The sequence below is a fragment of the Periplaneta americana genome, chromosome 9 (genome assembly GCF_040183065.1).
Source record: "Periplaneta americana isolate PAMFEO1 chromosome 9, P.americana_PAMFEO1_priV1, whole genome shotgun sequence".
Lineage (NCBI taxonomy): Eukaryota > Metazoa > Arthropoda > Insecta > Blattodea > Blattidae > Periplaneta > Periplaneta americana.
The window spans coordinates 128,747,569-128,775,499 of NC_091125.1; the positions used below are offsets into that span (position 1 = coordinate 128,747,569).

Consider the following 27,931-nt stretch of genomic DNA (forward strand, 5'->3'; position numbering starts at 1 on the left):
AGCAGAGAGTAGATGAACATCCTCGTTCACAGGCCTACAGGAGGCAATTATATAATTTGGGGGGGGGGGGGGAATACACACTACAACACACTACAATACATTTCAAGATAGACCTCATTAGGCAGTTATGTCTAACGATTTTAAATGAACAATTAAAATAAAAAATTAATGACACTAAGGTCGATATATTTTAAAAAATTTTTTTCTTCCAAATATGGAAATTAAATTACTTACCATGTAGCACTCAAATTTTTCAGATATATGTTGAAATAGAAAGATTTCAACATTTCGAAACTATTTATTAGTCTCGAATACATTATACTTTCATTAAGTACCAATATGCCAATAAGTTAGGCTTCCATATTCCAAATTCTGGAACTAGTGGACAGGCAAAACTGGGTGGTCATAAAGGCTTTATTTTGAACATTTAATTCAGAGATATGCAGGATCCAGTTTAGAAGCTAAGTACAAAGTATCTCCTGTGGAAAAAAAAAAAAAGAAAAAAAAAAAAGAAAAAAAAAAAAAAAAAAAAAAAAAAGAAACATTTTTATATGCATGTTTCTCTCTCAGTCTTTCGTAAAGGAAAGTAGATGCTCTGACATGATTTTATCTTAAAAATTTCAGGGTTTTGAACCTTGTTGCAACTGATACACTTAACACTAAGCAAATGAAATAATTCGAAATCTATGTTGTAATGTATTGTTTGTTTATTCATTTATACAACCCTGTAATTCATTTATTCAAGCTGCTTTAAAGCTGCAATCAATAACAATTCGGGAATTAAATTAGAAAATTGCGAATTTCTTTTCTCTTTCGTTCTTTCAAATTTTGTTAAACAAATGCCATATTCGGGATTTGTGGATCATTGAACAGATTTTAAAATATACTGTAGTTTAGGTTTTTTGAACATAAACTTGCATTTCTTAAACTCGTGCAAAGGAAACCTGTCAAGTTATTGTAAGGATAAAAACCCAATCAATCTGATCACCAGAGTCTAGACCATCCAAACTTTCAGATCCAGTTTGCGTCATATATATTACGAATCATAATTCGTAACAATATACTACATGTAATGACAGATATTTTACAACTGTTAGAAACAGTTGTGGAATGGGGTAGAGGAGGACAAGTCCACAATCACCCGTAATAAGCTAAGATAAATTATTTGCTTTAGAATCTCACTAACTGCTGTGGTGCATATTATACAGAGAAATCTACTTAATTTCACGATCTTTTGTATTCTTCATGTGGGTCAGTATTATACAACAGCTTGAAGATGCATTCAAAATTACATCATATAAATCTTTACAAATAATATGTTATCTGAAACAGAAAAAACGATCTTTGATATGAACTATACCAGTTTTCAAGGCTTAATTATTAGTAGAAGGAAAGATTCCATTAACAATGGTTATTTCAACTTTCTCAGCCATGCACTTTCAGAGATAAATAGTGGTGTTGTGTACATAACTTGTGTGGTACACACCATGACAACTGGTAGTGTTTGTTTAAATATTGTTGTTGTTCTTGTTTTTTTTTAAATGGTCGGTAATATGAACTCAGCTACTCAAAGTGTCATAAATCAGCATCAATTTCAAATAACACACGAGTGGCAACTTTATAAACATCCTCTCTCGGTGGTCGGTATTTGCAATAACATTCATTGCATTTCCAAAGTTTTGTGAATTTTAGCAAGTCAATTTTGCCTGACAGGGATACATTTATTTACCAGAAATATGTAGTAAATACAAATGCTGTAATCATATTCAGTTAAAATTTCAATGATTTAAAAACTATGTGAAGAAATTTACATGAATTTGATGGAACAATTAGAGGAAACAGGAATATCTTTCAAAACCGTGTATGGTATCTAACGAGTTTTTTCCACTTAATCTCACTAGAGGTCTATTTTTAAAAAAAGTATGAACTAATGCTTAACAAGTCATAAAACTATGTTCTTGTAAAATATGCTGCTATACTTTCTGTTTTACAAAGCATAACTATGCTCTAATATAAGTAACTTTTAAAAGTGACATTATAAAAACAAGTGACGTCATCACAGTCGGCACTTCCTTTATAATGTATAAATATCTGAAGGCTATGAATATGATAGAAGGTTTTGGGTTATGCCCCAATGACGACCAATTGTTTGATAAAAACTTGCATTGTTAGTAACCATATCTCGATTTAAAATGGCAACCAACGAAATCAAGCTGCTTTCCACAAGAAACGAGTTAGGAAAAGTTACGAAATTATGTGCTAGTTGGAGCTATTAATGATACTGTCAAAAAACAAAATAAGCTGAAAATTGGAAAATATATTTATGAAATTATAAAAGCATATAGCTCGTTTGAAGGGGAATAATTTAATTTATTGTAAGGGATGTATTTTTATCAAACATCAGGGAAACAATTACTTATGATGAATACAAGTTAATACAAGACATATAGTGCACTTACTACAACATGTCTGCCATTACCACAGTATGTAACTCAAATGTTTTACTATATTCGAATTGATTCTGAAAACAGAAATTAATATGTTCTTTAGTCTACCTGTTAATACTATCGTACCTTCATTCTTATTATTACTTGATTGCATTCTGAAGTGGATAAATCACTTATATTGCAATATTAATTGAATTATCTTTGTTTGGGAGCAGTGAAGTTTATAAATTTATAATAATTTATGAGATTATAAATTTGCCATAACTGAGTTGACATATCAAATGAGTATTACGTGTAACTGTTTGATTATTTTAATCAAATTACTCTAATTGCTCAGCAGTGGTCGAATTAGAAATAAATTACTGCCGGTATGCACAGGCTTGTCGTGTGATAAAACTATTTTGGGGATTTCTTAAATAATACATTGCTTCCATGCGCGAACTAAATAACGTACTGTATAAGATATCACGTACTGTATAAGATATCACGCACTACTGCAGGAATGTCTAAGAGAAGGTATAGAGTATGATGACACTATTGGTTAGCGTAATTTATTGTATGATCAGCTTCACTAAATAAGTCAGTTTTAAATTTTTATTGATTATATGCTTTTTGGGATCTTATTTTACTTCTGGTATGCCATACTGTCCAATACTGGCCTAATTCGACCACTGTTGCTTACAGTATGTTAATATTTCTGTATAATTTCAGTAATGTTCCCTACTGTACTTTGCTTCGGAAAATAATGGTTGTGCAGTCAAGCGTTAAGATTGTTGCCTGTGGATCGTGTACAACGAATTGTAACTGAGACTAATCAAAATCAACTATATAAAATATAAACACTTTAATTATTATTTGTGAAAAAAATGCAGGTTATTAGATGCATTATTAGCTGCGTACAGAGTTTTTAACTTTTAAATGTCATTGTCTGAAAATCTGAAAAAATGTTTGTTTTTTTTTTCCCCTTGTACCCTTCATATTATGTATTCTGACAGCTTTGAAAAATCATGGCGTAGAAAAGAAATGTATCAGGATATTAGCGAAGATAAGATTAGATAAAGAAGAAAATTCAGACTAGAGAGAGGCATAAAACAAGGGGAACCCTACATCACCTAAGCTCTTCTATTGCCTTGTGAAAAAAAGTGTTCCAAAACATAAATGGCAATAATGGAATCAACACATGTGAAGAACAATAATACCTTACTCTTTGCTGATAATATTGCTTTGTTATCTACATCGACAGAAGAACTAGATACTACTATGAAGAAGTGTACAACAACAGCAGAAATGTAAAATTAAGATTAAATCAGCAGAAGACAAAAGTAATGGCCAACAGCAAGAGAGTAAAAATTACAATAGATAATAATTAACTCGAATATGTGCAGGAATAAGATTTGTATTTTGGGCAGGTCGTATTCTTTAAGAACAGAACTGAAAAAGAAATTCACAGAAGTTATTAGGAATTTGTTAAAATTTTTGGAATTTGAACTTGACACTATCAGATAAACATTAAACCATGGAAATAGAGGAGAAATCATGAATAGCTGTATAGTTCCAATTTTTATTTGGTCTCTTAAAGAACGAGACATGCCAAGAAGGTGCTAAAGGAAAATGGAATAAAAATTCTGAACATATCACTAAAGGACAGAATATACAATGAAGACATGGGGAAAAGAAGACAACATAAAGATGTAGATGACGACCACAAACCTTACAGGAAATGGACAGAAAATGTGATGTGGCAGGGTCATGAACAATGGATGTACAGGATAACAGCATAGGACCCAAGGACCGGCAAGAGGAATGTGAGGGTAGAAAGGTGTGATTAAACAAGAATTTCAGCAGTCAGAGGTCAACTGCAAAAGACCCCCATTTGTGGAAGTGTTTGTAAAACGACTTACTATTATCGTGCCACAAGATGGCAGAGAAATGTTCTAGATGGGGTGGGGGGGGGGGAAGCCATAGTGCATGTGCATAATATTGTTGATCGTAATATTGCACGGCTTCACCTCGCTCTGTCTAGAATATTTTTCTGCCATCTTGTGCGTGACAACAGTACAACTACATAAATTAAAATTTGTACACGGAACTCTTTTTAGATGACTATCTGGGAGTTGTCTTTTTTGTTAGTCACCTTGCTAAACAAGAGGTCCTTGTCCAATTTGGAACTTTGCAGAGGTGAACGATCATCCAAACAATATAGGGATATTGTGTGGTCAGTATAATGATGCTATAGCTGGTCATGCAACGGGATTTCACTACCTCTTACAGCTCCCCAAATTCATCACAATGCTGGATGGGCAGTCGTAACTAAACTAGCACTCATTCTGTAATGCAAATCCAGGCATGACATCTTGGACCACGATGCTAAAGTGTGGGACAATTTAGGACTTTATAGGCTAATATTTGTAACTCATAAGTACATATGCATATGATAATGTCTCTGGAAGTGTATGGTTCAGAAAATTGAAACGAACTTCGCTAATATAATCTCTCCTCTTATTTTTAATTTCACTTTGAAAACTTGTATGTACAAACTGAACAATTATCTTTCTGTTTTAAATAATATTTACTCACTTGTGCATGCATCTTTAAGAAGCTTCAAAATCTCTAAAAACAATATCTTAAAATGATGATCCATATGAGAAATATAAGAGGTCGCAAAGTTCAGTATGCCACCCTGTCTTATTTTCACGAAATAATTTTAATGCTGGCTCTTCACCTTCCATCCCTCAACAAGTACACAGTATACAAGGCTAGGGCTCTAATCACTGCATCCACATGTTATTACAATCACATTCATATAATATATATCAATATAATAATAATAATCATCTTTTGTATGTATACATAATCATATCATGTGGATATAATATGCAAGTATGCTACAACAAATAAGAAACAAACCTAAACTAAAATAAACACTTGCTTTGCAAGTAATGCAACAACTAAGGAAAAACAGCTTTCCTATTATGGAAATAAGGTACAATGAGTTTCTCAAAGGCTGATGTTAACAGCCTATGAACTTTATATAATATTGCTCAACAAGAAATAGAATCTAAACACAAAAGAAGCTTCTGGCAGGAACAACTCTCCTCGACTAGATCACCAGAGTACACCTCAGCGTACCCTATACCAAAAGCTCCTACAACATGATACAGAAATCAGAGGCCTATTATTCAATGGCATCTGTACTCATAGAGTTTTCCATTTCAATCTACTCCAGCTACACATTTCAGACACTAACAACATTATATATATAAAAAAACCTATTCATCATAAAAGTTTTTGGTTTGTACAGTTGTACATACTTTGCTACTTTTTTAATAAAACGTGGTCCAGTCATTAATGAACAAATAGTATACAGCAGGTCTGGTACTCAGAACCGCACATTTAAAGCTAGTTGCATCAGTCAACATTGCAGGGACACACTGAAAGATAACATGTACGAAAGGTGATCCCAATCTATCAATTCCTTGGCAGGAAGTGTTAGGCCCACTAACGGTCACCCTGTACTGACATTGGTGACATTTCACTAAACGCCTTGCTTTCTACTGCACATGTATACAACATTAAGACATCGTTCAAATCTTTCATACACAAGCTGCATGTGGATAACGACTGGGAGTAACTGCGTAATCTCATCTGATGGCATGTGTACATATTTCTTATTACAAGGTATTTCAAATATTACATATGCATTTGCAGAAATGATGTTGTTTGAAGATTATGCCTTCATCGACAATTTCATATGCAATTTCACTTTGCATATGAATGCATATTTTGATGGAAAAAGATTCTGTATTAACATTTTCCATTTTTTCTAAAAGAAAATTACGGTATGCCTTTTCATGCTTTTTAAAGGCCACATTGAGGAATCAATATTTTGTTTCAAAGTGATGGCTGTGAATTAAAGATCTTGTTTATTTTAGTATCTGATACCTACGTAAATTTGGTAACCTTACTCTTTTCTGTTTCTGTGATGTGTGTATAAATAATGTACTGTGACGACAAAAAATATTCACTGTATAAAATACCCTTTGGTAACAGATGCGGAAATTTCACAACAGAAAATTCATTAACATAATGTCTACAGTATTATAATGATTACATTAATTGTAATTGTATATCTATAGTATACATTTTAGTGTTTGTTTCTGCATACATATATGGACTCTGCACATGACACTTCCACACAAGGTTTTTTCTTTATAAAGGAACTAAACAATTTTCCACGTCCCACATAAATATTGTAAAATGATAGTTACTTTATTTTCATATATCATGGAATTATCATTTGGTTGAACCACTTTAAAGCTAAAGGTCTTCTATAGTTCCATATCTCGTTTTCTTTTAGAGAAATGCATTAAATCTGTGCAATAAACGTCTTTGAAAGTCTTGCAAGGGATATATATTACTTCGAAATACTGCCTGATGATACAGATTAGAGCAGAATAAAGTAACATAGCAGCTCTTGTAAATGTAGGATATGTTGGTAAAGATGAGCAGCAAATACAGAACGTCCCAACGAGCTTTGTGCCTGTCGGGTGCAAGCAGATGCTTCCCTGGCCATCTGCATGAAACCAGGCTATGTCGATACATTACATTCCCACATTAGAAACACTCGTGTAACTTGATACTGATTAATAAAAGCATGCACATAATTTTATTTTTAAGTGTATAGCCTACTAATCTGTGTTACAGAAGTTGTTCAAAATGGCAGAATCCTGCTGAAAATATCCGTATCATCTCTCATTATTTGTTAATTGTTAAAAAAATGGTGTGATACTTCTGAATTTACATTGTCTTAAAAGTATATGGGCTGTTACAGCACACCACACCCAAATTTTTTCATCATGCAAGGCAACTTCGTGAAATAACCGAGAATTGTCTATGCTCCAGTGAACATATAAATTAAACCAAGCCTGATCCAAGAAAATAATTAAGTGCGGATAAATAGTACCGTCAGTAATATTCTGTAAAACCTATTTCCAAACTTACGTCGTCTTGTGGTTTTAATTTCTGGATTTCCAGAACATAATTCCAAATGTAATTCACGAAGTTCCCTTGTATGACGAAAAGTTGGGGTGTAGTGCGCTGTAATATGAATAATAGGGTCCATATTTTTTCAAGATGCCGTAAATTCAGAGAAGTATAACACTCAAATACTTGCACCATTTTTTTTTTTTAACAATTAACCAATAATGAAAGAGAATACGGATATTTTCAACAGGATTCTGTCATTTTGAATAACTCTTCTAACACAGAGTACACATTTAAAAATAAAATGATGTGCCGAAGTTTATTACAGTTATTCTTTTCCAAAATTCTTTTATATTTTCATCTGTTTTCATTATAAGAAAACTATTAGAAAAACGTTGTTTGTTATTTGGAAGTAAAGAATTAACACATTTATTTTATAAAGTGAGCTAAGTGTACGATATTTACAAAAGAATTTCTAAAGGTTAAAAAAAAAAAAAAAAACTATATTTATTAATATTTTGCAGAAAATAAATGTCGAATTGAAGATTGAAAGATTACGATAAATTGCTAAAATGGCAAAATCAAGAAATATTATTTCGCAAGTTAGAAGAAAGACAAAATATGAAAGAAGGTTCTGAAATTCTTTTATTAGCAGCAACAGCAAGACTGGACAGAGACTGCACACTAGATTAAAAAACAGATATTGGCCTAATAGGACTAACAACAACATACAAAATATCACTGTTCTCCCTGATCATCTGAATTAAGTTCTTCAGGAAGACAATGTTTTTATTCTGGTAGACTGACTATTCTATTTCACCGGGTAAAGTTTCAAGTGCTCAAAGCACAAAATTCCATAAAATGATTGTGAATTAACTCGACACGTGGGAAAGTGTCATTGTGTTAGAGCTACTGTATGAGACAGTACCAGTTAAAACTCGCTAAAATTCTTACTTTTTTTCATTCAGTTTTCTATGCACACATCCCCTAGTTCAGCATCTCAAGATGTAAGGTTATGCAGATTACTACTATGTTTACAAATATAGGACATTCCTTCATTGAGAAATCAACCTGGCTCTATCTCAGTCAGCTCATGTAACAGATTTCAGTAGCATGTTAGAGCTTATTTGTTAGGGGCATAATAGTAAATTTTATCGTGAAGAAAATGCTTTCTTTCAGCAGAAAGAAAGGAAATAGTTCTCTTGTAGCCAAGTTATTTGATTTCCACAGTCAAGGAATTCCCTTTATAATATATAAAAGCGTTGTATAAGTCATGAAAGTAAAAGAAAAGGTAGTATTTCATTGATTGAGGTTTTTCATGCTGTAAAAGAAGAAGAAGATGATGATGATGATGATGATGATGATGATGATGATGGCAGTGAAAATAATAATAATAATAATAATAATAATAATAATAATAATAATAATGGGTGCTAAACTACAAAGCTGAAGGTCGCAGGTTCGATTTCCGATGGAATCCTGGGATTTTTTCAATGGAGTTAATCCTTCTGGCTGACTATAGCTCTTAACAGAAATGAGTACCTGGGAACTTTCCTAAGAGTGAAAGTTAGCAAGCTCGTAGGACTGACATCCCTACTGCTATTGACTGCCAAGGTGGGAGCCTTAACCTTCCACTACCCTGAGGGCCTCCATGACCTATAATAATTGGGGTAACTAATATAAAAATGAATGATAATGATGATGATGGATCTTTAATTCAGTAATCGCAAATTAATACCCAGAATGATATTACTGTAAGAAATATTTCAGAGATCTATTAGAAATCAGATACAGTACAGGGAAGTCCTAGACAGTTACCATATCTGGGAGACCTAGAAACCAACTAACCAACACACACACACAGTTTTTTGCAAACAAAATTCTTTTCTAAAAATAATGAAAAGAGTAAAAAGGAACGAAAATGTATATGCTACCTATATTCTTACTTTCAGATGAATATGGCTTTGCTGACTAAATTTTAATGGTACAGATTAATATCTAAAGTAGGAACAACATGAAATTATTATAAGAATATCTTTGAATCACTGACACCGAGTAAAATCTGTCTCAAATGTCTTGTGTGTAATTGGTTAATAATAATTTGACACTTGTACCAAAAAGAAAGAAATAAAATTTAATTTAATTTTGATATTAAATACACATACATTAGTGGAACAAATATGTGAATTCTTGGAGTTTTAATGACATTTTGATTGTTTAAATGCCAATTAAATTAATTAAAAAAGTAAAAATATCTCGCTAAAAGGATGGGGAGAGGAGAGGAAGGGAAAAAAGCAGTTAACAAAATGGAGTTAATGTAAACTGATTAAATCAGCAAATACATTACTTGAATGTTACTATATTGTTACACATTTATTATAAGAACTAACTCTGCCAATTTAAAAATATGTTTTCTTAAATAGTCGTTTGTAATTCAGTAATATTCTAATATGTTATGTTAGTCATGTTCTAATATGTTATCCGTGTTTATGTTATTTATCTAATTTAGTAGTACTAAGAATGCATTAAATAATGTGAAGTTCTTGAATGTTCAATACTATATTATTTTACTCTGGATTACTTCATCATGAGCTGTATTGTTCATTTGATTTGACGAGATTAGTTTTGAAAAAAATAATACTTATCAAACAATAACTGAAACTCTTTCAAAGAATTTCCATCATGTAAATATATTTAAAAGAACTAGAAAATCAGTTATGATAGAATTCAGTCTTAGCAATCAGCACCTGGACAAGCATCTACACGGGACTGAAATTTTGTCTTCACCAAATTTTTTTTTTACGTAAACGGGATGTATGGAGTTCTCATGCTGATCTGTAAGACCATTTCTCAGGATGACAACAATGTTTTGTGCAACTTGGTTGCAAGATGACAAATGATTTCGTTGTTATTGGCAAATATTTTATATCTATCTGACAGATACATAGGTATGTCTATAGCTATGATTGACGATCAGTATTAAGAATGATTGCAATGAGTGATGTTAGTAAAAAGAAGTGGCTGGTTTCTATATTATCCCCAGATGTGGTGACAAAGACCTCTCTGAACTATGCTAATCTGATAATCTGAAATTCCATTTCTGAGATAGAGGTACCTGTAAAACGGAATTTGTTATTCCTGAAGATAAGGGAAGATATTATCAGAATTGAATTTTAATGCATGTAGGAAATGACATAAATTTTGCCTGGATACTATTCAGTTAGAGCTGTTTTTCTTTTGTGTCCTGTAGATATACGGTACAGAATTTCTGGCTTTTGTTCTCTTTTGAAGGAAGTCATAGTAGAGATTTTCCAAGTAAACTGTGCCAAATATTTCACACATGACTTTTCAGCTAAGATAGTGGAGAAAATAAACTAATGCATATATAATGTGTGTATGTGTGTGTGTCTATATATATATATATATATATATATATATATATATATATATATAACTTGCTTTTATACTCTTCACAGAAATGAAAAAAATTAGGTCAAACATCGTTATAAATGGCGAGAAAACTTAAATTTCTTTACGAATCATCTTCCATTTCACTAAAATGTCTACAGTAGCATGAACCGTGGCATGAGGTATAAAAATCTCTCTCAAAATTCTCTTCAGAAGTAGGATAAAACAAAACTTAGATTATACATACAAAATATTTCTTAAATTGAGTACTAAACAGAAATATAAAAAATTTTAATCATACGATGATTGTAGAGATGGCACTGAAAATGCATATACTTTGACTGTCTTAAGAAGACCTAAGATAAATAAAATTAAACACAAAAATTGTTTCGTGAACTTAACATCACAGAAAAAATATACACAAATGTACAAAATAATAATAATAAAATATTTAAAAGAATAAGTAAGAATTATCGCTTATTAACTTCTTCATTTTCATGATATATGAAGGCTCGAAACATGGTAGTAATCTGCACACATGGAATTCTTTAATCTACTATCTGTAATAAGAAATATGTCACAAGATCTCATGGAATGCAAGGCTCCAATGTTTGTCTTTGCTATACCTTAATCTTCACCTGAGATCAGAATCTAACTTACAACTTACATGACATGAATATACAATGTCAGAATGTGCTGTAAGCACGCAAGTGAGTGAATGCATGAATAGAGTGAGTGAATGTGTGAATGAACAGGAGCAACTGAGATTAGGCTCCATTAAAGCCATACACCTCAAGAACTCGGATCTCGAAGTCTCCATTTTCGCAGAGTGGTGGATTGTTGAATGTCAAACATCGATCTGTCTTGCCATACCGAATATTTTCATCCATCCAAATGGCTTGTCCCTCCCTGAAACACAATCCATGAATGTTAATTATCTGTGTGACATTACAAAGCATTTCTTAGCTTTGATAAAGAAAGAACTAAAGACTGTGATGCACTTACTTACAGGGTAGTACTGTCACTTCAGATAGAACTCTATGATGGAAAACATAAATCTATTTTTTTTGGACTAGAAAAAATAGCTTAGCATGTAATTTATAAATATGATTTAATTACATCTCAGAATATAATAATAAGCTTGGTGAAAGATACCTAGAGAAGAATAAATAAATGTATATAGTATTTGTGGACCTAGAAAAGGCCTTCCCATGTATGGTGGGTCCCTATCACCACGGCATGGCGCGTCCTCAGGTTGCGGATAGAGGAGACGGCCTCCAGATATGGAGGGTAGCTGCGAATATATTGAATAAGCAGTCGTGGACAGCCGATAAGGGGTGGTCCTCCAGCTTGGGGGTTGGGCGAAGGGCTAACAACCCATCACCGTAAAAAACAGCTTGTTACGAATTCCTACAGTAAGCCTCGGAATAGGACTGATTCTCTGGCACGACCACAGCAAAGGAATAAGGTTTTGAGATTTGGCACTTGGAACGTAACTAGTCTTTATAGAACAGGAGGGGTAACATTAGTAGCAAAAGAACTAGCTAGATATAGAATAGACTTTGTGGGAGTACAAGAGGTTAGGTTAGATGGGAATGGCATATCACAAATAGGAGATTACTTGTTGTATTATGGGGAAGGAAACAATAATCACCAATTAGGAACAGGATTCTTTGTTCATAAAAGAATAAAATCAGCAGTAAAAAAGGTCGAATTTATCAGTGACAGGTTATCATATTTAGTACTTAAGGGTAGATGGTGCGACATCATAGTTATAAATGCTCACGCCCCTACAGAAGAGAAAGACGACTATATAAAGGATAGCTTCTATGAGGAATTGGAACATACTTTTGATCAGTTCCCTAGATATCATATGAAAATTTTATTGGGGGATTTCAACGCTAAAGTAGGACGGGAGGATATTTTTAGACCAACTATTGGAAAAGAGAGCCTACACGCAATTAGTAGTGACAATGGAGTTAGATTAGTCAACTTTGCCACATCGAAAAATTTAATTGTCAAAAGTACAACATTCCCCCATAAGGATATACATAAATATACTTGGACTTCTCCAGATGGATTGACACACAACCAAATAGATCACGTCTTGATAGATAAACGGAGACATACTAGTATAGTAGATATTCGAACTTTCAGAGGTGCAGACTGTAATTCTGACCATTATTTGGTGATTGGAGAATTAAGAGAAAGATTATCAGTAGCCAAGCGAGTAGAGCAACAAGTTAATATTACTAAATTCAATATTTTGAAATTAAAGGACGAGGAAGCTAAGCAAAATTATCAGGTCGAAATTTCGAATAGGTTTGCGACTTTAGAAAGTTCCGACGAAGTTGAGAAAGAATTAGATGTTAATAGCGTGTGGGAAAATATCAGAGATAGTATCAAAATTGCAGCTGAGCAGAGCATAGGTTATTATGAAACTAAGAAAAAGAAACCGTGGTTTGATGAACATTGTTGCATGGTAGTAGAAAGAAGGAAACAGGCAAAATTGAAATTCTTACAGGATCCAGTTGAGGAGAATAGAGATAATTATTTCAATGAAAGACGGGAAGCAAGTCGTACACTTAGGAATAAAAAGAGAGGTTACTTGAAGGAAAAACTGAATGAGGTAGAAACAAATAGTAAGAATAAAAACATTCGAGATTTATATAAGGGTATAAAGGAATTTAAGAACGGATATCAGTCAAGGGTAAACGTGATCAAGGATGAGAATGGTGACTTGCTTGCAGACTCTTCATCAATCCTAAACAGATGGAAAAACTATTTTGCGCAACTACTAAATGTACATAGGCCAAATAGAAATGATCGGGACGATATTGAAATACAAACTGCTGAGCCATTTATACCCGAACCCACGATTTCAGAAGTCGAAATTGCGATAGAAAATCTGAAAAAGTACAAGTCTCCAGGTATCGATCAAATTCCAGCAGAATTAATACAAGAGGGTGGAAGTGCATTATATAGCGAAATTTATAAACTTGTACTTGCTATTTGGGAAAAGGAAATTGTACCAGAACAATGGAAGGAGTCCATAATTGTACCTATTTTTAAAAAGGGGGACAAAACGAACTGTGGTAACTTTCGAGGAATATCACTTTTGTTGACGTCGTACAAAATTTTGTCCAATATTCTTTTGAGGAGATTAACTCCGTACGTAGATGAAATTATTGGGGATCATCAGTGCGGTTTTCGGCGTAATAGATCGACTATTGATCAGATTTTTTGTATTCGGCAGATAATGGAGAAAAAATGGGAGTATAAGGGTACAGTACATCAGTTATTCATAGATTTCAAAAAGGCATATGACTCGGTTAAGAGGGAAGTATTATATGATATTCTTATTGAATTTGGTATTCCCAAGAAACTAGTTCGATTAATTAAAATGTGTCTCAGTGAAACATACAGCAGAGTCCGTATAGGTCAGTTTCTATCTGATCCTTTTCCAATTCACTGCAGGCTAAAGCAGGGAGATGCACTATCACCTTTACTTTTTAACTTCGCTTTAGAATATGCCATTAGGAAAGTTCAGGATAACAGGCAGGGTTTGGAATTGAACGGGCTACATCAGCTTCTTGTCTATGCAGATGACGTGAATATGTTAGGAGAAAATACACAAACGGTTAGGGAAAACACGGAAATTTTACTTGAAGCAAGTAAAGCGATCGGTTTGGAAGTAAATCCCGAAAAGACAAAGTATATGATTATGTCTCGTGACGGGAATATTGTACAAAATGGAAATATAAATATTGGAGATTTATCCTTCGAAGAGGTGGAAAAATTCAAATATCTTGGAGCAACAGTAACAAATGTAAATGACACTCGGGAGGAAATTAAACGCAGAATAAATATGGGAAATGCCTGTTATTATTCGGTTGAGAAGCTCTTATCATCCAGTCTGCTGTCCAAAAATCTGAAAGTTAGAATTTATAAAACAGTTATATTACCGGTTGTTCTATATGGCTGTGAAACTTGGACTCTCACTCTGAGAGAGGAACATAGGTTAAGGGTGTTTGAGAATAAGGTGCTTAGGAAAATATTTGGGGCTAAGCGGGATGAAGTTACAGGAGAATGGAGAAAGTTACACAACACAGAACTGCACGCATTGTATTCTTCACCTGACATAATTAGGAACTTGAAATCCAGACGTTTGAGATGGGCAGGGCATGTAGCACGTATGGGCGAATCCAGAAATGCATATAGAGTGTTAGTTGGGAGACCGGAGGGAAAAAGACCTTTAGGGAGGCCGAGACGTAGATGGGAGGATAATATTAAAATGGATTTGAGGGAGGTGGGGTATGATGATAGAGACTGGATTAATCTTGCACAGGATAGGGACCGCTGGAGGGCTTATGTGAGGGCGGCAATGAACCTTCGGGTTCCTTAAAAGCCATTTGTAAGTAAGTAAGTAAGTAAGAAAAGGCCTTCGACAATAAATTGGAATAAACTGATGGGGATTCTAAAAAAAAAAATTGGTGTGGATTGGAAAGAGAGAAGGTTGTTCAGTAATCTTTTTATGAAACGAGTTGAAGTCAGAATAAGAGAAAAAATGTCAGAAGGAAGTAAAATAGGGAGAGAAATACGTCAAGGATGCTCTTCATCACCTACTCTGTTCAACATCTACTTGGAGGATTTAGTAAAGAACTGTTTTCAGAACATGGGAGGAGTAATAGTAGGAGGAAGCATAAAGTGCATGAGATTGGCGTTGTTAACAGAAGAGGAGATGATATTAAGGGATATGCTAAATGACAGCTGTGAGCAGTATGGGATGAAGATAATTGCAAACAAAACGAAGACCATGGTCACAGGAAGAAAAGTAAAGAAGGTAAACTTGCGAATTCTAAATGAGGCAGTAGAGCAAGTGGACAGCTTCAAATATTTAGAATGTACTATAAGCAGTAACATGAGCTGCTGCCAGGAAGTCAAAAGGAGGATAGCAATGGCAAAGGAAGCTTTTAATAGAAAAAGGAGCATCTTTTGCGGACTCTGGGAAAAGAACCAAGGAAGAGACTAGTGAAGTGCTTTGTGTGGAGCGTAGTATTGTATGGGGCAGAAACATGGACATTACGACGAAGTGAAGAGAAGTGACTAGAAGCATTTGAAATGTGGATATGGAGAAAGATGGAGCATGTGAAATGGACAGATGGAATAAAAAACGAAGCTGTGTTGGAAAGAGTGGGTAAAGAAAGAATAATGCTGAAACTGATCAGGAAGAGAAAAAAGGAATTGACTGGGTCACTGACTGAGAAGAAACTGCCTACTGAAGGATGCAATAGAAGGAACGGTAAATGGTAGAAGGGTTCGGGCAGATGATAGACTATATTAAGATACATGGATCATATGCGGAAACAAAGAGGAAGGCATAAAATAGGGAAGATTGGAGAGTGCTGAGTTTGCAGTGAAAGACCTGCCCTTGGGCAGAACACTATGAATTAATGAATGAATTTGGTATGATAAACCCAAGGTGAATACTACCAAAGGCATTGTACTGTACTCGATGTTTAGGCAATGTTTTGTTTTTCCTGACTTTTGTCCACTGCCTGCAGGATCGCATCCTATAGCTGCGTAAATTGCCTGCTCAATCAAAGTTGTTTTGCCGCTGGGTGGCAGGCAGTGCCCACCACTATTAACATTATTAATATATGCAAAGTCACTACCTGCCACTTAGCGGCTACTCGCGCATAATCGTTGATTGGACAGGCAGTGTAAGCAGCCATAAGATGTGATCCAACAGGCAGTGCTTTTGTCATATGACTCCCGACAACCACCTCTCTTGTCTCAAGGGAACAGCATCTTCAGCCATTTAATGTGCTGCTGATTAGATAGATGACTAGTGTGTCGTAGAAGACAGCTGATTATATATGAAGTGTGATGATGAAGAGTGACAGGGATTGGATAGAAAGCAAGTACTGTAGTGACCTTTTAGTAGCCTAGTAGGTACTATCGTAGCATTTGCCTAGGGAGACTTTGGGAACCACAAAAAAAAGCTCTAGTTAGACATATAATGTGCCAACCACTAGAACTGTTCTTTCAGAAAACGTATAAGATGGAATTCGTCCACTGGCACTGTAGGTAATGAGCAGAATTCATACTCCAGAATTTCGATTGGGTATGGGTTCGAATCCAACCTGGACTAAATACCTGATTGCAACTCATTATTGTCAGGTCCATCAATGCTTTATAAAACGCAGTTGTTACAGCATCATTAAATAATTAATTAAAAAAGTGTGATTCCATGACAGGAAGTTTCCATTACATGCTTCGTGGGTTAAAAGAACAAGCTGTCTGGCATAAAATCAATGAATGTGATTTATTAAACGTCAGAAGCTATCAATTATCTGGTATCATTTGTTGGAGACAAGAGAATACCACCAAAAAAATTCTGCACTGTGTCAAGGGGACAGTGGCACACATAATACGTCACCCAGTTGATGCATTTGCATATTTATAAGATAGAACATTACGATGAAAACCCCACGTGTATGTCTCGAGGATTGTGAGTGAAACTGATTCGGGTTTCACAGTTTTCTCCACCCTTTTGACGTTTAAGCATTGGACTCAATGGGGCTGGCGTCTCAGAGCTTTCTATTCTACATCTGCACATTTTAATGTACTTCATTCATTTTATGTACAGTAGATTCACTGTGATATTGCTTCTATTCTAACGAGATGAAATCTAAAAATTATAATTAAAGCTAGGACAACAAAAAAAATGGCTAAGAAAATTGAAGGTGCTTAAATAAACACTTAAAAAAAAGAGAGGGAATTGAAATAGAAAATACAGAGTACGAAGGGAAAAAGAGCAATCATAAAAAGAAAAAAAAAAACATAATGAGTGAAGTGGTAAACTTACCCACCACCGATAGTAATCATCTTGGAGTCAGCAGCCATAAATAGTTCTGCTGAGTGATTGATTCCAGCTTCAGTTTGGGCACAATCCATACCCACCCAAGGATATTTTGCTCTTTCTGGATATAGGCTGAAGAGAAATGTTTCACCAGTTCCAAAATATGCTTGACGATTCCCGTGATCATCTTTCACATTTCTTTCATGCCACCGTGTAGAGCAGTATGCACCGAACACCTATGAAAGAATCAAGACATCAACTGCACTTGTTTTTGGTTGTGACGTTTCTTTCAATTGGTGATTAATTTATGACAGAGTGCAATTTTTTCCATAAATTTCCATCTCGGTTTTTAACACTTTTACAGTTCAATTAAATTTCTTCTACACACAATTTTAATTAATAACAACATGCTAAGAAACTAATCTTGATTAACACAAATCCATGTGCTATGTTCTAAGATCTGATGAAGCATCAAAATTAATTTTGTCATACATCCCGAAAGCCTGCAAATGACTTCTAAAAAAAGGCTAGAGACTAAAATAGATCACTCAGAACAACTGATGATGATGATGATGATGATGATGATGATAATGATGGTGATGACTTCTACAACAATGATTATGACCAGGGAGCGGATGTTGATGACCTAAAAATCTAATTAAAATGATCAATAAAATGTCCTTAAAGTAATGGAAAAATGACATGAAATTAAAAGAAAATGACATTTAAATATTATTCACTGTACTCGCATCACAACTTCTTAAAAATTAGTCACCTTGTTTCAATGACAGCTCTGTAAATGTCAGAGAGAGAAGGCAACTTCCTGGAATTTGATCAAGATAAAGAAAACGAGAATGCAACAAAATGAAAGTTTTAAGGGAAAACTATAGATTTTAATCAGGGCTTACAATGTGTTTCATTCAGGGGTGGTCCATATCAGTGCCTTCATTCTCCATCTCCTCCTCCTCCCGATCTTCACTTTTGTTAGCAGATCTTCCAGATGGGGAGTGTAAATAACAAAATAAATTGTGGGTGTAGCATGCATTGTTGAAATCTTTGCGTTAAAAATACTGTCTATTGTAATACATCCCTTCCAAACCATATTGGGGACACAACGTCCTTTGTCCAGGAAATGCTGAAAGTCCCCCCCCCCCTTTTCCAAACATAAATTCTAAAGACATCCTCGTACCAACAAAAGAACAGTAGCGGTCAAAGCCCTCACTTAAACTAATCTGCTGTCAAGCATTTTATGTTACTTCTATTGTGTGAGGTGAGAAACAAACTTCAGACTGCTTCGCCTTTGTAACTGGCCTAGATGACGGTTTCTATTGGACGAAAGTAATAATCTAGATCAGGATTTAATATCAAAATAGAATTGTAATAACCTTGGCCCGTAACTCTGGCTGTGATTTAGTCTAGTGGTTGTATGACATTTAGGTTCAGCTAAAGGACATGTCAAATTTCTTCTGGTAGAATAAACATGTTGTTCTTCGTTATATTTTTGACAATTTTTATGATATTTTAATAATCTATATTTATATATTTGTTTAATTTAGAAAACATTAAAATCGGAATAAATCAAATTTGTTGGATAATTAATTGACTTGTATTTGGGATCATTGTTTGGATAACACATAGACAAAGAACGTTTTTCAAGTTCAGATATATTTGTTTCCTGTGCTGAGGTTTTCAGATCTTCATGCACGAAAAAAACTGTACACCTAAATTATAAACAACATCCTAGCTGCAAGTCTATGCAAATGGGGGGAAGGGGGACTTGTCTGGGGAAAGTTTCTATAGAAGGTTAGTCAGTTCCTTCTTGTTTTCGAATTTGTCTTTCAAGACTATACATACTGTACTTCTGCATAGACAATAACTTCGTATTAATTCACAAGTTCACTAATTCTACCGAATAATAATGTACACACTACGACAGAACTGCATTTGTTTGTCGCTACGAGACTGTAACTCAACTTCTCCACTTCATGTGTTCGGCAAGAGTGAACATGCTCTAAAGTCATAAACTCATAACCTGCTGACCACTATTCTAAGCAATTCGGTATTTTGGGAAGAAAAAAGTTTATTTTACAAACCTCATTGTTACAAGTCTTTATCATGAGTAAGGTCGGTTCATGATGCTCAACACGCACGTAGAATGTCGTCAAACTGCAACCATGTTCCTCGGTGGTGTAGAGGAGCACTGGCTGGTACATGGTGATCCTCACTGGTAGCCAAGACCACAATGTAAAAAGCTGCAACATCAGAGCCCACTTAGTATCGTATGTACTCAAAATGTACTGGTACAAATACTTGTAATGCTAATTTACTGTGCTACATTGTATCACGACATCTAGATATGAAACAAAACTGATGTACGAAAGCTATTCAGAAATGGAATGATTACCATTTATTATTATTATTATTATTATTATTATTATTATTATTATTATTATTATTATTTTTTACGTATTTTGAATAGAATATGAATGCGTTCTGTAAAAATGGCAGAAAAGTCATAGATAGAATTCTGTATAAACAGAATAATGCAAAGTTCCAGACAGCCAACATAATGGCCCAAGCAGCTATTTCTCAATATTACAGCATTTACCTTTGGTGCTGTAGCTTTTAAAATATGACTTGGAGGAAATGCTCCTATGTACAGGTCTAATACATTACCATATAAAGTAAACTTTAATGTGGTATGACAGTCATTGTGTTGTAAAACACAGTTTTACGAGAACAAGTGTAAAATAGGGCTCTTGGATTAGTTTAAGGTGGAGGCGGCGGCGGCAGCAGCAGCAGCAGCAGCAGCAGTAGTGCTGGACTTCTGAAGTATCTTTAAAGTGGTGTATTTAATGATCATGATCTAAGTATAGATGTTTTTATTTCTGTAAGATATGCTCCGATTTTCTGCTCTAATGTAAATTGTTTTAAATTAATTCACTATTAATAATTTTATTGGAAAAACCGTGATAGAAAATGTAACGAAACAATATTGACAAGTATAAATAAATAATCTGAGGCACAACAGCCCATAAAGGACCATGACTGACCAGCCGGCTGCTGGCCTCACGTCCACATGCAGAAGCAGAGGTGGATGATCATTCAACCAGAATGGAGGTATTGTGTATTTAGATCTTCCCAGCCATTTTAGCTGGCTTTCGTAACCGGATTTCGCTACCTATCATAGCTCCTGAAGAGCATCACAATGCTGGGTAGGCACCAGTCCCATACACTGGGCGAAATTTCATGAGAAATTTCTTCTCCCATGAGGACTCGAAGCAGTGCACATTCTGTAACGTGAGTCCTAGGGAGGATGCCTTAGACCACGACGCCATGGCATGGGACATTGACAAGTATTCTACAGTGGAATTTACAGTGTATTTTATGTTTATATTGATTCAATAATATTTATAAGATTACAAGCATATTATTCCTTTCTTCTTAAATTCAAACTTTTCTATTACTTCTTTGGAAATTCATGCATGCATAATAAGGGAGTTTTAAAATTAGTGATCATTAATTCTTTAAGAAAGGGTCTCTTCACTATGTGTGCAGTTGTCTCACTTTAGGGGATGAACCTTGATTAAACTAAACTTGTAACGGTTTTTTCTTCTCCCAGTGATGATAATGTAATAAAAATGTGACTTACTATTCTCACTACCTATTTATGAATATAAACAGGCGAATAAACGAATTAATTAATATATAATTCCCGACTTCCTACACAATTATACAGGTGATATTGTGTAGATCTACTCATTTACAGTCTGACACAATTTTAAAACCACAAGCCGCAACTCTTCTGTATAGTACAACGGATAAGAAAATCACTGACTTTGATTTCGACTGGATTGAAATTGTGTGCTTTTGATTTGAAATATAGCTCAGTTAATTGTTCACGAAATAATTATATTTCATAGGTATTGTTCTCAGATAAATTGACTTTCAGATTAAATATGAACAAAATTTGTTCAATAGCTTAGGAGAAATATCTCTGTATAAATAGACATATGAAGGGTACACGGGAAAAACGAACAATGTCACATTTCCATTAAGGGTAAGATAATGATCTATTTCAGTATATTACTGCAAAATTTATTGGTATTTCTACTTGAAATGAAGGAAATGATGAGTGTATCCGTGGTTTTAATTCTCCTTTACCACTTTTGGTAAAAATAACACTAAAGTTTGTAGTAATACAGTGAATTAGATAACGACATCACCCTTAAAGGAATTGTGACATTGTTCGTTTTTCCAGTGTACCCTTCACATGGCATACCGAGAACCACATTCTTGGCATCAGAGATTTGCTGAAAATATGTATTTTCATGTAAATCTCGAAATCTATTATCATTACAGCATCCACACACTTTACCTTTGTAATGTGTAATGAGAAAGCACAATAAAATCTATGGGCAATGATTACTGAAATAAATCATACAACAGCGTAGTACATCACTGACGATGACTACTGCTGATATTCATTCAGTAATCGGTGTGATAAACAAACCGAAGCTTAAGCTGTCAGCAGGGCCATTTCACTATTCACTACAGGTCAGAGCAGGATTTACAGTGACTGTACAAATTGCAAGGTGTCCCAAGCATGGCGATTAGAGGATGGTTTGTAACAGATCTGTCACTATAAAGTGAATTTAATTATTGATTCATCATTGTCGTTTCAGTAACTACAGCAACTTTCAGAAACAAATTAAAGTCGATAATCAAAGTTCTATTGCACTGAATAATAAAAGATTTGTTCAGCATTGAAAGCATCTGTGCAGCATTTATTTGCATGAATAGCAACATGCACTCTGTATTAAATACTTACTCATCTCTTTCACTTAGTAACAATGACAATAACACAAAACTGTCTCTGCAGCTGACAACACAACACAACACAACATAAAGATATACGATCATTACACATGCTAGGCCCAACCTGTCGTTATCATGCTCTGCTACTTACTTCCTCCTGATCTACCACTTGCGACCTGATGTTATAAATGGGGTAAGTCCCCATGGAAGGGACTCGAGCACCAGGAGAATGAGATCCCTTGAGGCAGCACAAAAAACACAACCAACACACACTCGTTACTGGTACCCGACATAGACATCACCCAGACAAGACAGGATAAAATATAGTGTGGTCTGATAGTTCAGGGACTGGCACATAATCTGTGGTATACAGAAAAATGGCAATTTTCATCTTCTTCAGCTGCCCGCGCACTATGAATTATCTCCTACTCCTGAATTACTTTATTTTCATTCAAGTATGTGTTACAATCTAACTTAGACACATTTGCGGGAAGGACAGATTGCTGGTTGGTGTAGAACAAATCCACGAACACTTAGACTGCTCATGTGAGCCAATAATATAATAGATTATAACATATTAACTGGAGCGACTTTTCAACATGTGCTCACATGATTTGGTGAAGATGGATTTTATTTATATTTATTATTGAAATTTTGATAGGAATTTGGATTAAATTGTAATTTTATTCAAGATTTGTAAAGATGATTTTAGCTCTAAAATAGGTACACATCGTCTGTTGCTTTCATTATTATTTGTTTAATTAAGGTAAGTCGTGGTCCACTGCTGTGGAGTAATTGTTAGCACGTCTGGCCATGAAACGAGCGGGCCCGGGTTCAAATACTGGTTGGGACAAGTTATCTGGTTGGGGTTTTCTCTCAATCAATTGAAGCAGAATTGCTGGATAACTTCCAGCATTGGACCTTGGACTCATTTTGCCATCATTAATTCACATATCATAATTAATCGGGTTAATTATTGGTGCGGCATTCTGTACTTGTACAAGAGTGTGGACGTTCTGTTATCCAGTCATTCACAGAATAGGAGTGGTAAGCGCACTAAGCTTGAAGTTGCAGGGCAAGCCTTCAGGTCCCTCCTCCACAAAAAAAGTCGTGACATAATGGTTGTACCAACTCGTCTGCTCTTGTTTAATTAGAACTACTTTCATTTTATGTGACTTTTTCTTTATTCTTTGATAAGTACAGTATTTTGAGGTGGCTCACTGTAAACAGGTTTAATAAGTATCAATCACTTTTCACAATTAAAAAAAAAGTTACGTATAAGTGTGTGTGGGTGCGATCCCTGTCAACAAGGAAGCAAGGGGAGTAAGGGACGACAAAGAGGACAGGGGGGGAGGCAAGATGGAACAAGGAGACGACAAAAGTGAGCAAGGAAAATACAAGGAGAGTGAGGAGAATATAAGGAGAGCAAGGGGAATGCATGACGAGGACAAAGAGACAAGGGGAACATAGGGAATAAAAGGGAGAAGGGGGCAACAAGGAGAATAAGTATGACGACAAGGAGAAAAAGGGAAATGCAAGGAGAACAATGGGAATACAGGAAGAACAAGGGAAACATAAGAAGAGGAAGCAGATTACAAGGAGAATGAGGGTAATACAAGAATAAGTGGAATACTAGGTTGAGAAGGGTTGTATTTTTATGTAACTGTCAATTTCCAAGTTACCCTCCTCCCCAATACCTAATGAGAAGGAAGACGTAGTTCTACGTCAAAAGTTTTGGGGCCAAATTTAACAGGAAGCCTTTGCCCTTATGGGATTCTACAGGGTATTCTTATTATTATTCTGTGATGGTTAAAAAAAGTTTTCTGTTTTTAATAAAAAGAGTTTTTACGGGTTTTTAGAATAACATCTCACATAATCTAGATAAAGTGCATCTTATTTTAAAGGAACTCACTGACTGAGAGCATCAACTATATTACAGAAAGATAAATGATAGCAACCATCACGTTTTAATGTTCGTGAAATATCGTTATATACAAACTACTGAGGCATTCAGTAGTTAAGAGGTGTTAGAACTCCCACTGAACAGCAGAATAATTTCCACATAAAATTTCTGTGCGATACAGTTATGTCTACTGTCGTTTAAGAAGAGTCCCAAAACTATGTGACCATACTACAGGAAAATGAAAGTACAGTGAACATCAAGTATCGAAACAGAACGCCAAGAATGTTAGATGAGCTTGTTAATCAATACACCATCACCAACAACAGCAGTCCAATTCTCTGTTCGTGATGATGCACTTGTCACAATCACACCACTCATTAACTAGTAAACTTGCTTTCAACTGAAGAAAATAAATTACTTTAAATATCATTTTGTGATGTAGTACAATCCTCGCCACAAGATGCACAATTGAAGGTTAGTATCTATCATAATGCTTAATTTCTCAACAACCTAACAATTTACTGATTTGCTGTATTCGTGAAGAGGAACCTATACTCAAAATTCGACAAATAAGTTTCAAATTATATACATTTTTTGTTTCACATTATTCTGACACCATTATTACTGTTGTTGTTATTACTTATTAGTATATTATTATTATTTCAATCACTATTTACGTAGGCTGATCTAATATGATTAGAGTTAAAACTACAAGTAATCACAATGTATTATAAAAATAGCTCTGAATTAGAAATAGCAGCCATCCAGTTGATACTACTTTTTAATATTTGTGACTATTCTACAGGTGCCAGTAGTAGGCCTACTGGTATTGTCTTTTCTACTTCTGCGACTATAGATGTTTCCAATCATATATTTTTTTTTTTTGACATTTGATGCTAGTGTTTGTGGAGTAACTCCAGTTGCTGATAAGAAGAATGGAATAGCGAAGACTTGATCCTGAGGCCAAGTCTGTTGGATTTCGGTACACAGAACTAAATATTTATGAAGTTTCCCATCATATCTTGTATGTATGTTGATTAAGAGGAATTGCCACGTTTATTACCGATGTCATTCATTCTCTCTTGTTTGTTAGTACGAGTATATGTCTGATGTGTAGTTCTCTGTTGTTGCATTGGTAATGACAGCTTTACCTCGCAGTATCACTTGCATGCACTGTTTTTTTAAGTTCTGTATTTGAATGGTTGTTATAATATGGTGTCCCCCCTATAATTCGTGAACATATGAATATCAGCAGGTCCACACCTGTGGAGTAATGGTTAGTGCGTCTAGCCGTGAAACCAGGTGGCCCGGATTCGATTCCCGGTCGGGGCAAGTTACCTGGTTGAGGTTTTTTCCGGAGTTTTCCCTCAACCCAATATGAGAAAATGCTTGGTAACTTTCGGTGTTGGACTCCAGACTCATTTCACTGGCGTTATCACCTTCATCTCATTCAGACGCTAAATATAAGATGTTGATAAAGTGTCGTAAAATAACCTACTAAAATAAAAAATGAATATCAGTTGCTGGTATATTGTTTCTGCTATGTTGTTGTCTTGTGGTACTGTGTCCTTACTATTAGCCTACTTTGAACATTGCTATAATGTAACCTAGGGTTTCCATTTCTGAATGGGAGGATACAACTTGCATTTGTTAGACATCACAGTCGTATATTATTAGTATTGTTATTGTTGTTCTTGTTGTTCTATCGTTAATTTCATAATTTCGATGTCTTCCTTGTCAATGCCCCTATTGGTATCATGGATCTTTGTCTATTATTACTAATTTGTTCACTTATGTGGTTTTTAGGGAAAAATTTTTAACGTTTTAATTTTTATGACTATAAGTCTGGTTCTTTATATTTGTCATACAGTTGCAAATTCCTTAGTTTTCTTAATTCTTATGTTGCTGGGTCTTCTTTACAGTAACTATTTTTTTCTTAAAATTTGCAATTCAAATAAATAGAAATCCATATATATGCATATATTGAGGTATGTTTAATTAGTGTTTGCAATAATGTGAGAGACACCAATATACCTCAGATCGCAGTGAGGTGGACTTGACTGCATTTGGATTTGAATCCTACTTGGGCTGATTGGTTTGGTTTTTTCAGAGGTTTTCCCCAACTGTAAGGAGAATATCGGGTAATCCTATAACGAATTCTCGGGCTCATCTCGCCAAGTACCATCTCACTATGACTAAATCCACTGATGCTAAATACTCGTAGTTGATTATAAGGACATTAAATAGTCGTTTAAAAATAATGTGTACTACGTCAAATAATATGTCATTTTCACGTATGTCATTTGCAGTATGTTTTCCTTTTTTTTTCAATTTCATATATTCAAGTAAAAAAAATTCTGTGCTCTATCAAGGATATACTGGCACTTGGAATACACTACTCAGTTTCATAAATGAAAGTACAGTTTTGTTGGCTTGAATGTTTTAGTTTTGTTTTGGTTTACAAATGGATGTATGGGTCTATAATATGAGAAGTAATTCATGAAGGGCATGCAATATATTTTCTCTTCATTTGAAACAACATTTCGAAATTAGTCCCAGCTCACAACAAATTTTTCACTATGGTTCACTCAAAGTAAGTATAGTGCGTCTCTTTTATCACTTTAATATTGCAGAACTCGCGATTACAAATAAACGAGTGGTTGCATGTATGTAGTTGCTTTCGATGCCAAGATATTACTGAGAGAGAACATGAAGCATGACTAATTTTATACGTAACTTCAACACCCTCATGCTCATAGCAAGAGGAGGTGGGCATGGTTACACAAGTCACATTGGTTCATGGCCTAACTATTAATATCATTACCATTCGGCTATTGCTCATAAGCTACAGTCATTTATTCATTCATAATGTTCTGAGGGCAGGTCTTTCACTGCAAACTCAGCATTCTCCAGTCTTTCCTATTTTCTGCCTTCCTCTTTGTCTCTGCATATGAACCATATATCTTAATGTCGTTTATCATCTGATATCTTCTTCTGCCCCGAGCTCTTCTCCCATTCACCATTCCTTCCAGTGCATCCTTCTTCTCAGCCAATTCCTTTTCTCCTTTCTGATCAGTTTCAGCATCATTCTTTCTTCATGCACTCTTTCCAACACAGCTTTGTTTCTTACTCTGTCTGTCCATTTCACAAGCTCCATCTTTTTCCATATCCACATTTAAAATGCTTCTACCTGCTTCTCTTCACTTCGTCGTAATGTCCATGTTTCTGTCCCATACAATGCTACACTCCACACAAATCACTTCACTAGTCTCTTCCTTAGTTCTTTCTCCAGAGATTCGCAGCATTTGAAATTCTGCTGTTTTTGTTTCACAATGGATCCCAAAATGGGTGCACATACTTGATGAAGGGAAAGACATATTATATGTCAACAAAAATTATCTCTTTCTTCTAACTGGTTAGTGTGTAGACCACACTTGTTACTGCATTTACTATAACTGAAGGGTCTTCATGTCTAATGAAAATTAGACAATTTTTTAACCTGATAAA

At 34.7% G+C, this 27,931-nt stretch overlaps 1 protein-coding gene across 2 annotated transcripts in view; it reads right to left on the reverse strand.

The window, feature by feature from the left end:
* sky (GTPase-activating protein skywalker) overlaps positions 1-27,931 on the reverse strand; it is a 157,144-nt gene that overhangs the window by 17,347 nt on the left and 111,866 nt on the right. The window contains exons 8-11 of one of the 2 annotated variants that reach the window (XM_069835856.1): positions 22,673-22,759; positions 19,797-19,955; positions 17,710-17,939; positions 1-11,747 (exon numbers count right to left, since the gene is read on the reverse strand). The exon at positions 1-11,747 is cut by the window's left edge and continues 17,347 nt beyond it. In XM_069835856.1, coding sequence (XP_069691957.1) covers positions 11,606-11,747; positions 17,710-17,939; positions 19,797-19,955; positions 22,673-22,759 — 618 coding nt within the window. In that variant the 3' untranslated portion in view covers positions 1-11,605. The remainder of the gene's footprint in view (positions 11,748-17,709; positions 17,940-19,796; positions 19,956-22,672; positions 22,760-27,931) is intronic. The other variant, XM_069835857.1, reaches the window with a different exon arrangement.